Source organism: Solea senegalensis, linkage group LG9 (genome assembly GCF_019176455.1).
Source record: "Solea senegalensis isolate Sse05_10M linkage group LG9, IFAPA_SoseM_1, whole genome shotgun sequence".
In the NCBI taxonomy this organism is placed as follows: Eukaryota; Metazoa; Chordata; class Actinopteri; order Pleuronectiformes; family Soleidae; genus Solea; species Solea senegalensis.
In genome coordinates, this window is record NC_058029.1 from 2,047,297 (window position 1) to 2,061,147 (window position 13,851).

General features: G+C 42.3%; 2 protein-coding genes across 3 annotated transcripts; one reads left to right on the forward strand and one right to left on the reverse strand.

Moving 5' to 3' along the window:
• Positions 1–1,719: 1,719 nt before the first annotated feature.
• LOC122775287 (phospholipase A and acyltransferase 4-like) lies at positions 1,720–3,865 on the reverse strand. Its single transcript, XM_044035137.1, has 5 exons — positions 3,851–3,865; positions 3,649–3,742; positions 3,244–3,388; positions 2,565–2,791; positions 1,720–1,929 (listed from the first exon to the last, which is right to left on the reverse strand). Exons 2-5 carry the CDS (start codon positions 3,715–3,717, stop codon positions 1,783–1,785), a joined length of 588 nt encoding a protein of 195 aa, XP_043891072.1. The 5' UTR covers positions 3,718–3,742; positions 3,851–3,865; the 3' UTR covers positions 1,720–1,782.
• A 2,636-nt stretch (positions 3,866–6,501) lies between these two features.
• creb3l4 (cAMP responsive element binding protein 3-like 4) lies at positions 6,502–13,650 on the forward strand. Of its 2 annotated transcripts, none has more exons than XM_044035133.1 (10): positions 6,502–6,711; positions 7,927–8,082; positions 8,165–8,432; positions 9,293–9,417; positions 9,510–9,599; positions 9,681–9,787; positions 10,298–10,366; positions 11,176–11,260; positions 11,345–11,441; positions 12,034–13,650. In XM_044035133.1, the coding sequence occupies exons 2-10, from the start codon at positions 7,930–7,932 to the stop codon at positions 12,357–12,359; spliced, it is 1,320 nt and encodes a 439-aa protein (XP_043891068.1). In that variant the 5' UTR covers positions 6,502–6,711; positions 7,927–7,929; the 3' UTR covers positions 12,360–13,650. The 2 variants fall into 2 exon arrangements, with proteins under 2 accessions (XP_043891068.1, XP_043891070.1); XM_044035135.1 differs by having other exon boundaries at positions 9,323–9,417.
• The last annotated feature ends 201 nt before the right edge of the window (positions 13,651–13,851 follow it).

A 13,851-nucleotide genomic window follows, 5' to 3' on the forward strand; every position in this document is an offset into this window, starting at 1 on the left:
CAAAGACAGCAGCTGTCGTCACTTTTAAAGGAGCGTGGCTTATTGTTTGTGTGGCGCGACAGACTCACAAAAGTGAACGACACAAACACACATTAGTGACACATTAATAACACTATTAACCAACACTATGAACCCTGTGTTGTCAGATGTCAGTGACAGAGAGCAGGGAAGTGGCTTTTTCCCACTATGTGAGACAGTCCTTGAATGCAGCAGCCCCTGCCGTGAGAGGTTTAATGACACACAACAAAATCAGAATTGTTCAAATCTGAGGAGCCACAGGAAGGTGGAGCAGCTTATCGCTAATAAGCAGCTCCGTGTGAGTGTGTGTGTGTGTGTGTGTGACAGATTATTTCATTCCACGCCGGTCATTGTTGTTCCCACAGAACAGCCTTTTATTTAAAGTGTTTCACACACACTTCATTAAATTTGTACTTCTAACATCTGTTACCGTGGAGACAGCCATAACACGGTGAGGTCAAAGGCAAAGGTCAACACAACATCCTCACATACACGTACAAAGACCCACACGGTCACCTTGTGTCACTGAGGTCAATCTGAACAAAGAATTTTAAACACTGAACTATGTGATGGAGGCAGCAGTGGATCAACAGCTCCTGTGTGTGTGATGTTAAATCACTGATTTTCTCTGTGGGGTTTGGTGTGGGAGAGTGAGTGGTTCACAAACTTCAGTTTTTCTGTTATTATGTAAAAGATTAAAATTTTCTATGAATTTAAAGTGTGTGTGTGCGTGCGTGTGTGCGTGCGTGAGCGCGCGTGTGTGTTTCATTACCAGATTAAGAAACCCTGCTTGTGTGCAGCTCTCTTATTAAAATATCAAATGACCTTTGACCCACTGTGGTTAGGTAACATTTTTCATGGTCTTTTGTTAAAAGTGGCCTGAAGTTAAAGCATTAAAGGAACAGTTCACTGTTTGAGGGAAGTTCTTCATTGAGAGTCAGTGCTGAGACACGTCCTCCTTTGGGACATCGATAAGCAGCAGAGGACGTCGTTGCTGGGACGACGGTGGCTTTGTCGGAAGTTCTTCGTTAAAGAGAAATCCGTCTGATTGGCTGTCAGATGTGCAAATCACATCTGACATACTCACCTCTGTTCTTGTCATGTCAATTTATTATTTTATATTTGTTTTACGATCTCACCAAGAAACCACCAAATAAAAAACAAAAAGCACAAAATCAGAATTTCCCGAATTATATTACATAATAAAACATATATGGATTAAATTTTCGGGTTTTAGCTTCTCAGCTGAACTTGTAAAGATCGTATTTACTCGTGTTCAGTTTGTACCGTATCTGGTTTAGTTGGGACTTTCCATAGCGCTCATATGTAGCCAGCTGTTCACAGTGAGACTGTATTGTCCACAGTTCTTATACTTCTCCTCAATTCCTTCTATTATCTGTGAATCTATTCCCGCTCAAGACAAAGTCTTCATCGTCCATGTAATTGAACGACTCATACGTGGCAGAGTCATCTGAGGTTTTTCCAAAAACACAATCCGATTTCAATTTCTATGGACCTGTCGTTGTTATGAAGAAAGACACATACATATATATATATATATATATATATATATATATATATATATATATATATGTATGTGTATGTATATGTGTATATATATATGCATACATGAATACGCACTATAATAACAAAATAACACACAGTCAAATTAAAAAAAGAGAGACTCCCAGCTCTTGCTCATTAATTTTATTATTTAAGTTAGAGAAGAGAGCAAGGGTCAGGTCAGGACTGGGTTTCAGGGGTTCAGCCAGCCTTCCTGTTTCCTGCAGCGGGGCACAGCTTGTCACAGGAAGCATACGTGTATTCAAGAGGTAATGTCTTCTCCAAGTCCCGGCGTGGGCGTCTGCCTCTCGGTAGTATCCGGCACACCCAACTGACGCGTGTACCCCTCTGTAACAAACAAAACCAAATCATCAATCATGGATTTTCACAGACACTCAAAACCGTGAAAATGTAACTTGTCGTTGACACGGACAGAATCCTCCATTTACCCTGGTAAAGGACAAAGATGTGGTTTATTTATTATTTTATTTGACAGGGACACTGTGTGGCTTTGTGGCTGCACCAGAGTTCGTTATAGTCACATTTTAACCTGTATATTGTAATTAAGAAATAGACAAAGTCTTCCCATTTTGAAACCTCAGGGTAATTTATAATTTGACAGATTCTTCTTCTTCTAATAATAATAATAATAATTTCCTTCAAATACCATTCGTGTGAAATCCACAAATCAACCAAAAGTGAACGCTCAATAAAAACTGGCGGCCTTCCTGTTGGGTTTGGATCAGGGTCATCGTTTTTTCTTCTACACACACAGGTCTGAAAGGGATTCATTTGGCAGAAAAATAAGAATAATAACTCTTCATGTCATCTTCTGGGGTGTCACCAGTCCCTCACAGGGACACATAGAGTGTCCAATTGACCTAATCCCCAAATCTGCATGTTTTTTTGGACGGAAGGGGAGGAAACCTGCCGACCACATACCGTGGTACATACAGTTGAACACCAGCAGAGGTGACTCATACCTGTTGTAAGCGTGCCTCTCCGTAGCGCACCTCGGTGCCGATGTGTTCACAGTTGTTGGACATGAGTCGATACCTGCCACAGTTTCTGTGCAGAGCGATGATACTTGCACGCATGTCTGCTGGGATTCTGGGTGTCAAATCGTTATCCAGGTAATTGTCCAGCTGGAATGTACCCTGGTCGTCCTCCAGTCGTCCAAAAATACATTCTGCCTGGTCTTTTGTGGGACCTGCCATGAATGTGGAGGACAAAAAGTAAACATTCCGCTTTCACAACATACATTATCTCAAGGCTCTGAACAAAGACAACATCATGGAGCAGAGAAACCCAACAATTCACACAGTGAACAAACACGAGGCGTCAGTGGAGAGAAGAAGAAGAAAGAGATGTGCAGCATCTGCCAAGACAGGTTGGGGTGAAAGAAAAAATGGGGGAGAGAGGAGAGGAGAGATGAGAGAGGAGGAGGAGAGACAGAAGAAAGAGACCAGGAGCAGATTTACAGAGTTTATACAGGACAGTTAGAGTCAGTGATGACATGTTTATACAACTATGATATCATTTATATAAGCAGCATCATAATAATGGTGATGATAAGTATGATCATTAGTAATTAATTAAGTACAAAATGATAAACGTGAAGCGACAAATCCCAGAATTATTAGTGTTTTAAGCTTCACTTACCCGTGAAGTGGAAAATGTTCTGACCCGGCTCTTTGCCGGGGAATTCCTCGTTTCCCACAAAAACTGCAAAGTGTTTATAGACGTTCGGGCCCAGGCACCTACACGAGCTGGCACGATTGACAGACAGCAAGTCTCCAAAGTTATACTGTGACAGGAACACAACACAAACATGACAGTGAGTGAGTGAGTCTGACTTCATCAAATGCAGACTGCAGGTGTTCAGGATTGAATTGTCTTTAAACGGGAAGGTTGTTGGTTCAATTCCTGGCTCTGTCTGTGTGGACACTTAAGCCCGCGTTGCAGCGTGTGAATGGGTTATGAAAGATGTGAATTGTGAAAGATGTGAATTGTGAAAGATGTGAATTGTGTTCAGAAACACAAAAGTTTGTGTTTCTGAAAACAGACCTGTCCGTCAGTCTCATAGATGAAGATTCCCAGCAGCAGGAGCAGAAACATGAAGATGAGGGTCTTCATTTTACAGGGCAGAGAGAGAGAGAGTCTGGGACAGAGGATGTCAGATATCATCGTTATTATTATAATAATAATAATAGTCTTTATGCATTCTTTATCCTCTTTATTGTAAGAGGTCAGAGGTCAGACGTCTTACCTTCTTGCGCTGAGACACCGGCGATCGGTGAAGAGACGGAGACACGTGTCCCCCTTATATACACGTTTCAGGTGAAGAAAAGCGAGGGCTGTTGTCGTTACGGTTCATTTGTTTGACTGTCTGAGTTCAGGATCAGCCTGAACACACATATTATAAAGTATATCTTTGTCAAACACAGGGTTTCTCTCTGCGTCTCAGTCGCCGCTGACCACCGGCGCACCTCGCTGCATGTTCTGTGCAGCGCTCGTCTGCAGACATTAAAGCCTGGAACCTTCTTAGCTTTAACGAGGACAAGACTGGGGTCATATTGTTTGGATCCACTGGTGTCACCAATGTCCTCATGGCTCGGGATTCTCTTGCTCAGAATAGCGACTTTTAGCGAAGGTCAAGTCTTTCTTTGAATGATGTTGAGAGGGTGATTCATGCTTTCATTTCTACTCCACTGGAACTCACAGAGCGAGTGCTTGTATCAATCCTGTGTTTTTGTCTCAACCTATTTTAGAATTCATTTTAAGATCCGGGCCACACGGTTGGTGTAGTGGTCAACACTCTTGCCTTTGCAGCAAGAAGACCCGGGGTTCGAGCCCCAGTTGGAACAACTGTCTTTCTGCAAGTTTCCCCGGCTTCTTCCCTCAGTCCAGCAACATTATAAAAAAGTTAAAGTTACATTTTTAATCTGAGACACACATTTAGGTGAATGTGATCCACTTCCGTAGTCCTGTATTAGTCCTGCAGTGGGGACATTTATATTGTCACAGCAGCAAAGACAGTAAAAATACAGGTAATAAATAACAAACATGCATTAAAGTACAGCAGACCAATATTAACAAAAAGTTCAAATAGAATGTACATTTGACTTTAATGTGTTTACTTCAACACTGTTGAATTGTGGACGTGGGACACAAACTCATTTATCCAGAGTCCAGGTCCAAGTGTCCCTCATCACCAAGTCTGAAGACAAATATGGTTTGTTTCAGACGTTGGTCGTTTGAATTTATTGTCGTTTTGAATACGAGGTGATACGAGCGCGACAGTGAATGAGTGAATAATAAATGATTATTCACCCTGTGGTCAGATAATGTTCAGTTTCTCTTATCATTCAAATAAGCGACAGTAAAGTCAGCACACAGTCGTACTACGACGTGTGCTGAACGCCAGCAGTTACTATTTTATTATTAATATTATATAACCTTTATTTAACCAGAAATACATCAAATATACATGACAACTACTTAGAATACGCATACGAGTGTGATGAATAAATTCATTACAGTTTGTTTTGTTCTTGAAAACGAAAAATAATTCACTATACATCTCTCAAAAAACAAACATTTAAACACCGACACATATTTATCTACATTTATTACAGTTTTTCGAACATAAACAACCCTCTTTAATCTCTTTAATTACAAGTTGAAGAGTTTCATTTGTCTCGTTACACTCATCATGTAACAGTGAAATGTTAAATATATATACATATATTTGTATTTAGACAAATTGTATGAAGTGGTATTTTTGCGGAATCAACCATTAAAATTCAGAGAGAGAGAGAGAGAGAGAGAGAGAGAGAGAGAGAGACTATTTGCAGCTGGTCACACAAGCCCCTCCCCCTCCCTGATCCCCCTCCTCCTTCCAAACACCTGTTTCTAACTGTCCAAAACTGGTAAAAGAGAGTAAATGTTTGGTGTGTGAGCGCCTGGAGGCTTTCAGCTGCTCCCACATTTACATTTGTGACAAACGGCTGTGAATTGACAGAGAAATGACAGTTTTAAAATCCCCCTCGTCTTGATTTTTAAAAAACTCCAGAGCAGAGTTTTAAGAATGGGAGCAGAACTCTCTATGCTTTTAGGTGATTTTAAGAAAAACTGTAAGTCATATGAAAATGAAAACAACACACAGGGTTAAACAACAACCAGCGCAACGTCTCAAGAGTTTGTTTGGAGATTTTTGTGATTATTTTCATGGACTTCAGCAGCAATGACCCAACACGCACTCATTATGAAATCTGAAAAAACAGTGATTGTTTAAAAACTGTAATATGTTAATGACATATAGTGACATCATTAGAAACAATTGTAGATTATTGGTTAGTTGGCAGGATGTCTCAACTGCACAAAATAATCAGCCTCCGCAACTGGAAGGCGGCCATTTTGGACCAAAAACAGTCATTTTGGGCTCATTTTGTCAGTTTTCGCACATGTGGCATTTGAGCAAATTCCTCCGAGTGTTTTACTGTGATAAAATTCTAATGTGGTCTGGTCACTCTGGACAACATGCGCATTAAAAGCTTGTATGTCTCACAGTTTTGGTACTGGGGGGGCCGTCAACATTGAAGACCCATGATATGTAGAATATGGAAAATATTGCAAATGTGTTTTTTGTTGAGATTAAAAACTGTGTCATTGCACATTTACACATTTTCGCTCCTAAGGTGGAGAATGTTATTATTTTTAAAGGTTGCATCATGGTTAAACAAACAGTAGAGGGCAGTAGAACAGAGGTGCGCAGCAGAAACATCAGCAACACCAACAGAAGAAGAAGTAAGAAGCAGAAGCTCTGAAGACTCTGATCTGTTTACTTTCAACCAATCACGACACTCCATTCTCACACGTGGCCAATCAGAGACGGGGCTGGGGGCGGGTCCTTTCTGCCACTTCAACGCTGAGGTGGAAGGAGCGAGAAGCTGTCGCCCGACTCGCCGTAGAAGCTCAACCCGGACCTGGGCGCTGCTCCACGGGCAGCTCTCCGCACTCAGCTCCGGAGCAGAGCGGGGTGTCGTCGGTGGTGCAGCCGCGCAAAGAGCCGCTGTGTGATGTCGGAGCGGAGCCGGTAAAACCAGGGACGAACCGGCTCCTCTTACAGTGAGTCCAGTCCTGTTTACATGAAGTATTCCGGTTCCTCCTGTTGATTCAGGACCAGGTCCAGCAGCAGCAGGAGCGGGCCTTTGGTCCAGACTGAGCTTGTCAGTGAAGTCAGTGTCGCGGGTAGTTTTTCTCTGTGCGTAACGAACACAAAGTACACAAGTCACCTGTATATGTACAGAGTGAATGTGTTCAACTTTAATTTCACCACTTTATGTGTATTTGTTGTGTAAAATGACGTCATTTGATGTTAAGTTCGTTTTTTTTGTTGAAGGACTGATGAACAAAAAGACGTAAAGCAGCTTTTCAGGTTTCTGTTGTTCAGTCAGACTGGTACAGGTGTGTGTGTGTGTGTGCACGCGCGCGTCTTTGTGAGGACCAAAACAATCATGTGGACATTTCTGTTTGGTCCTTTTGGGGCTAAATACCTAGTTTTAAGGACTAAGGGCCTTTGTAATGCATTATGTCTTTGAGTGTCCTCACTAATTATGCAACGCAAGAATGTGTGTGTGAAAACAAACCACTGAAGTGAGGACCTTTTGAAAAAGTGAGGACATGTCAACTGCTCCTCACATTCTGTCACAGCTTAAATGGACTATTTATGGACAGAGACCTGTGTGAGGGAATATCTGTGGTTTTAAGACCTTGTTAGAATTGGGTTTAGGTTAAGGGTTAGGCATTTAGTTGGATAGTGGTTAAGGTAAGGGGTTAGTGTCCTCACTAAGAATGCTATGCCATAGTGTGTGAGTGAGTGTGTGTGTGTGTGTGTGTGTGTGTGTGTGTGTGTGTGTGTGTGTTATATAGTTATAGAAAGTAAACATGACACTCAAACCAAACAAACCGGCAGTCAAGTCCTGGAGAAGGATATCCTGGTACACACACACACCTGCACAGCTATTCTTGTAAGGACAAACCCTAACCCTAAAACCCAGTCTTAAAACTTAAGAAAAAAACATAGAAAGTTGTGAGGATGACACAAAATGGTTGTACTTCACGTTAGTTCTTCGTACAGCCACACTTTTAAAAAGACAAGCTGTTCCTTTAATACTATGTATGTCTAAGTCTGACGTATCAGCCAAGTGTCCGACTGTGACGATCATCTGTCTCTGACTCGTCGAGGCAAACGTTTTAAATCGGTGTTTCTCTGACGGTTTGACTTGTATTTGACCAGACAGCATAAACTGCTTTGACCTTTGACCTGTCACGCTTCCTCAGGTGATGGATGCAGAGAGTGGGGAGCTGTTTCCCAGCGATGGCGGCGGCTGCGTGGCGGCAGACAGCTGGCAGCTCCATGCTCCGTTTTCCTGCTCCGAGCTGGTCTTCCACAACTCGGAGAAACCCCTGCAGGACTGGGTGGTGGACCCCGACTGCGTGAGTTACCTTCACATCTCCGATAAAACAAAAAAAACTTTGAACAAAGTGTCGTCATGGTGACTCGCTGACTCTGTCTCAGGCGAATCATGACAGCGAATCGGAGGACATGCTCCACGGCGTGGACCCGAACGAGGTGTTCCCCAGCACAGCGCCCGCAGACCTGTCGTCTGAGAGCGACAGTGGCATCTCTGAGGATCCTGTCATGGAGAATCCTGTCAACGTGGTGACACAGGTGACCGCGGCGGCCGTCCAGCCGGCGGCGGTGTACCAGGTGGTTTATGACATTAGCGGACTGCGAAGTGTGAAGGCGGAGCCTGGACATGAGAATGTCATCTCCATCGAGCTCGGTGAGGTCATGACGTGAATGATGTAGAAAAAGAAAGAAAGAAACGACTTCCTCTGACGTTTTTTAACAGATGAACAATATTATTGGCGCGACATCGGACTATATTTTCTTTAAAATGTGTTTTCAGATGTCGGCAACATGCCAGGATCCCTCGATATAACTAATGACTAAAACAGTCGGTGGCTACCTCCTTGATTTCTATGCTATTATTAGCTAACTATTATTAGCTAAGGCTAAGGTAGGCAGCTAGCTCACATCGGACGGTAGTTAAATAGATGGTAGCTAACTAGGGTTGGTAGGTAGTTAAAAATCTAAGGTTGATAATTAGGTAGATAGATAAAAGGTGGTTAACTAGGGTAGGAAAGTAGATAGCTAGGGTAGGTATATCTCTAGCTAAGGTAGGTAGGTGAATAGATGGTAGCCAGCTCGCTAGGCAGGTAGTTGTACAGTTTAGGTGGGTAGGAAGGTAGTTAGATGGTTGCTAGCTAGGCTAGGTAGATAGATTTGTAGGTAGGTAGGTAGCTAGGTAGCCAGTAAAGATAGATAGATAGTTAGTTAATGGATAGTAAGTGGTCAAGTATGTAGATTGTAGCTAGCTAGGGTAGATAGGTAGTTATATAGCTATGGTAAGTAGGTAGATGTAGACAGTTAAGGTAGGTAGGAAGTTAGTTAGATGGTTGCTAGCTAGGCTAGGTAGATAGATTTGTAGGTAGGTAGGTAGGTAGCTAGCTAGGGTAGGTAGGTAGCTAGCTAGCCAGTTAAGATAGCTAAGGTAGGTAGATACATAGACAGATAGATAGTAGCTAGCTTAGGTTCAGTCAGTGTGATTGTAACGTCGCCATCATTCTTTGTTGTGAACAGACGAGTGGAGCTCTCAGATGTTGTTTTCAGACTCGTGTATCGTTAACGAGTTGCCGGTGGTGGCTGCGGCTCGTCTGGACGGTGGTCTGCCCATCATCAGTCCTTCCAGCTCTGACGACTCTCTGGTGAGGCTTCTTTAACAGATCTGTCTTTTAGTCTCCTTTAAAGCCGAGGTTTGGTAGGTAGGCAGGTCGTAACTGTTGTCCTGCTGTCACAGTTGGCCCCAGAGCTTCAGCTGACGGAGGAGGAACAGAAGCTGCTGACTCAGGAGGGAATTTCTCTGCCCAACAACCTTCCACTCACCAAGGTCTCACCTCTCAGACCTGTGTATCCATCCATCAACTCCATGAACAAAACCAGGACACTGATTCTGAACCTTTTGTTTCAGGCCGAAGAGCGAATTCTGAAGAAAGTTCGGAGGAAAATCCGTAACAAGCAGTCGGCTCAGGACAGCCGGCGCAGGAGGAAGGAGTACATTGACGGGCTGGAGAGCAGGTACACGCAGAAAGACCCTAGTGTTTTTGTGTATACAACTAATATGCAAATTTGGGAGAACGATGACATCATAACTCCACCTCTTGCTCTTGCGCTTGCCGTCTTTGTCGCCTTCCTCTCATGTTTGGAGTTTTACTCGGGCTTTATTCGCATGCTCGGTGTCTTCCTTGGTGTATTTCTATGGCAGCATTACAGCGCCACACACAGGCCGGGCATTTGTACTGCAACATTTAGAGTTTGTGTTTATGGAAAATGTTTTTAAAGCGGAAAAAGAAAAATAATAATTTGCACTTCCCTCTGCTTCTCAGTGGATCTTTGTTTTTGCTTGTTTTTCACGCATCAGGCGACGGTTGACTTGTGTTTCATTCAAATACCGCTCAGTTTTTAACGGACGCTGATGTCTCTATCTGTGTTTTACTGTTTTTATATCAAATGTTGAATATTTTTGGTAACTCTGGTTCAATAAAGTGGACAGTTTGTTTATACTGTGTGTGTGTGTGTGTGTGTCAGGGCTGCAGCTTGCTCCGCACAGAATAAGGAGCTGCAGAGGACGGTGGAGCAGCTGGAGAAACGTAACACGTATGAGATCAAATCATTATTGTCTATTCAAACGTACACAGAGTTGTGGCCTCTTCACTTTCTCCACACGCAGCTGTGAAGAGAGTTGTGTTTTTCATGTGTTCACATTCAAAACGAGTTACCAGATATTGTCTAAAACTCTGATTTCAAATGATGGATTCTAAAAACATGTTTTAACAGTAAGACCATCAAAGGTTCTTTACAGGACACATTAACAACATCAGGACAAACAAAAGTTTACTTTATAAATCACAAAATAATCTGATTTTCCAGCTCAGATGTTGAAAAATGACGATTGAGTAAAAACCTGAGCAGCAGAGGGCGATGTTGTCTTTCTTTTCAGGTCTGTTCCATGATCAGTGCTGAGCTTTGTTTGTGCAGTGAGTCTGTCGCCATGACAACAACATACATGTAGAAAAAAGTCTCAATGTCCCTTTATGTCCCTTATTCAGCTGAAAACAACCGTTTACCAAGAAGTGACTTTTCTAGGTTTTAATAAACTTTGACTGAATGCACTTCAGTAAAGTTTGTTTGTTTGTGTGTGTTTGATTGTTTGTGTGTGTGTTTGATTGTTTGTTTGTGTGTTTTGTTTGTTTGCTTGTGTTTGTGTGTTTTGTTTGTTTGCTTGTGTTTGATTGTTTGTGTGTTTTTTTGTTTGTTTGTGTGTTTGATTGTTTGTGTGTTTTTGTTTGTTTGCTTGTGTTTGATTGTTTGTGTGTTTGATTGTTTGTTTGTTTGTTTGTGTGTGTTTGATTGTTTGTGTGATTGTTTGTTTGTGTGTTTAAATGTTTGTGTGTTTGTTTGTTCAGGTCTCTGCTGACTCAGCTGCGACAGCTTCAGTCTCTGATCAAACAGACGGTCAGTAAAGGAGCCCAGACCAGCACGTGTTTACTGGTAAGACACACACACACACTCTCTCTGTCTCCGTCTCCATGGTAACGGTCGTCCAAACTCACTGTCTCTGACTGTGTGTCCCAGATCATCCTGGTCTCTCTGGGTCTGATCATCATGCCCAGTTTCAGTCCGTTCCGCCGAGTCGGTATCTCGGATGACGACGACTACAGGCCCATCGGAGGTCGGTCCCTTGTGACATCACTTCCTGTTGTTTTACATTTGTTTCTAAGAGGAAAAAAAAGTCTGGAATTGTGTGTTGTTTTTTTTGTAAATATCAGAATGAACAAAATGTGCCTTTAAAGTCACTCCCCAGAACCGCTGCCCTCTTGTGGTGAATTTACACCAATTTACAAAAATGATCAAATATAAGTCCTTGAAAGTGCTTGAATTTTGTCCAGGAAAGATGTTGCGTCGATATTTAGGGAAAATCTTTGTTCTGCAGACAAACTCTAACATGCGATCCTCCCATCTTCAGCTGTGTCAGCACATTCTAGTCCTTGAATTTCAGGGAATAGGTCCTGGAAGGTCCTTGAATTTGATGTCAACCAAGGTGTTCTTTAAATTGTTCAATGATTTTGAATTCTGAATTAGTTTTGAGAGCACGAAGCAAACAGAAGCTCGAGATCGAGACCAACGATAAAGCGCTGAGCGTGTTTATCGCAGAAATGAACGCATCCAGAACGCTGAGGACAAAGTGTCGCAGAATTTGAAGAAGAATCCTCGATTTTGCCTGAATTAAAATGTGTTTTTTTTAATTAATATTTTCTCTCCAGTTATTTCCAGAAACATCCTGACAGACCCCGCCTCCTCACAGCCGACTGAAGACCAGGTCGGGAGCGCGGCCGCGCGGCCGGACTCGTCTCCGCCCTCGTCATCTCTGCCTCCTTCTCTCAGCCAATCAGGAGAAGGAGGAACAGAAGTCGTTAGTGTTGCTGCTGCCGTCGACCCTAAAGAACCAATAGAAACCCTGGAAATGTCGAGCGTGGAGGTTTCAGTTCGGGACGGAAACGTCTCGGCTGCCGTGAGCGTTCAGACTGAAGCGGCGGGAAAACTCAGCCATGACGTGTCGGTCAAACCGGCGCACGCTGACGAGATGTAGACGAACTGTGGACGCCGCGGTCTGTTACGTCCTCACCAAAGCTCTATTGCAACTTTTTTTCTTCATTCATTCTGCACTGGAGCAATGCATGATGGTACTATTTATTCTTACGGAAAAAACGTCATTTTGGGAGAAATTAAACGCGACTTTTTGGGAAACGTGTCTCAGAGTCGAAACGGCAAACTCGCAAATTTGGGGAAAGTTTTATAATCATTGTCGTGGTGTTTGTGTGTACACAGCGTTACAGCGCCACACACAGGTCTGGCACAGGTACTGCAGCGCTCCGTGTATATGAAGTCATTTCTGGAAATGTTTTATGAAGGAAAAACAAAGTTCTGTTTCTGTGCAGAAACCATTTCTGCACAATGCATGCTGGGATACCGTGTGTCCGCTGCATGTGCTGCAACACTTTCTCTGCTTTGTTTTCATGTAGCCAGGTGATGGTTGTCGTGTGTTACATTGAATTAGCGCTCAGTTTCTAACGGTTTAGTTTTTTATAGGCAATGTTGAAGAAAAGGAACTAAAGTGGATTAGATGTTTAATTTATTATTATAATAATTACATTAATTTACATCAAGGATAAAAGGAGGGGGTTTCATATAACTTTAATTCACCTTTGTCTATTTTTAATAAATGGGAAAATAATTGAAATTATTATCTGATTTATTACTGGTTCATGTGCTTTAAAGCAACAGTGGAAGGTTGTTTTTTTGAAGATTCAATAAATGAGATTGTGACATAGAAACTGAAGTTTGTAAACCACTAACTCTCCCTCACCAAAGTCCAGATAGAAAATCAGTGATTTTCGCTCACAGGGACACAGGACCTGGCCTCTGCTGCCTCGTGTGGTCACTGTGTCACTGAGGAAAATCTGAACAAAGGGGGAGTGAGTGAGTGTTTTACAAACTTCAGTTTCTGGTTGGAAAAGTCTGTCTCAAAGTGAGATAAAGACGTGAACATGTTCTGTAGATATTATAGACTATTGCAGATTCCAGCAGGGGGCGCTCAAAGCACAGACAGAGTATCAGAACCTCATTCAACCACACTTCAGAAAACCTGAACTATCCCTTTAAACAAATCCGAGTCTAATTTATCCTCTGCTTCTCTGTGTTCATCCTTTCATCTCAATTAAAACAAAGTTAAGTTAATATTTATTTTTATTATGATTGTAGCCAATAATCAAAAATAACTGACTCATCATTCTGAAATTAAATGCAGTAATTGTGACACATTTGACCTTTTTTCATGTAAATGTCTCTTTAGTACGAATAAACGCTGTATTTTGCTTTTATTGCCTTGTTTGGATACAGATTAGTCGATGGTTTTTGTTTCTCATTGTATCACACCACAGGTGATGATGATGATGATGATGATGATGATGAGGCAGCTGAAGATGGACGTTTATGTTTCGTTTATGGAGGTTAAAAGGTTAAAGGTTGCCGCCGTCTGCCGCTCTTTTCTCTGACGTGACATTTAGCGCCCGTTACGTGTG

What these genes read in the sequence shown, in the direction of transcription:
- LOC122775287 (XM_044035137.1), bottom strand. Translation starts at nt 3,717, where the DNA reads ATGAAGACCCTCATCTTCATGTTTCTGCTCCTGCTGCTGGGAATCTTC. An exon ending in TCTATGAGACTGACGGACAG is followed by an intron (nt 3,389 to 3,648) that starts GTCTGTTTTCAG and finishes TTCCTGTCACAG; the next exon opens with TATAACTTTGGAGACTTGCT. An exon ending in GAGAGGCACGCTTACAACAG is followed by an intron (nt 1,930 to 2,564) that starts GTATGAGTCACC and finishes TGTTTGTTACAG; the next exon opens with AGGGGTACACGCGTCAGTTG.
- creb3l4 (XM_044035133.1), top strand. Translation starts at nt 7,930, where the DNA reads ATGGATGCAGAGAGTGGGGAGCTGTTTCCCAGCGATGGCGGCGGCTGC. An exon ending in TGTCATCTCCATCGAGCTCG is followed by an intron (nt 8,433 to 9,292) that starts GTGAGGTCATGA and finishes TGTTGTGAACAG; the next exon opens with ACGAGTGGAGCTCTCAGATG. An exon ending in ACAACCTTCCACTCACCAAG is followed by an intron (nt 9,600 to 9,680) that starts GTCTCACCTCTC and finishes CTTTTGTTTCAG; the next exon opens with GCCGAAGAGCGAATTCTGAA.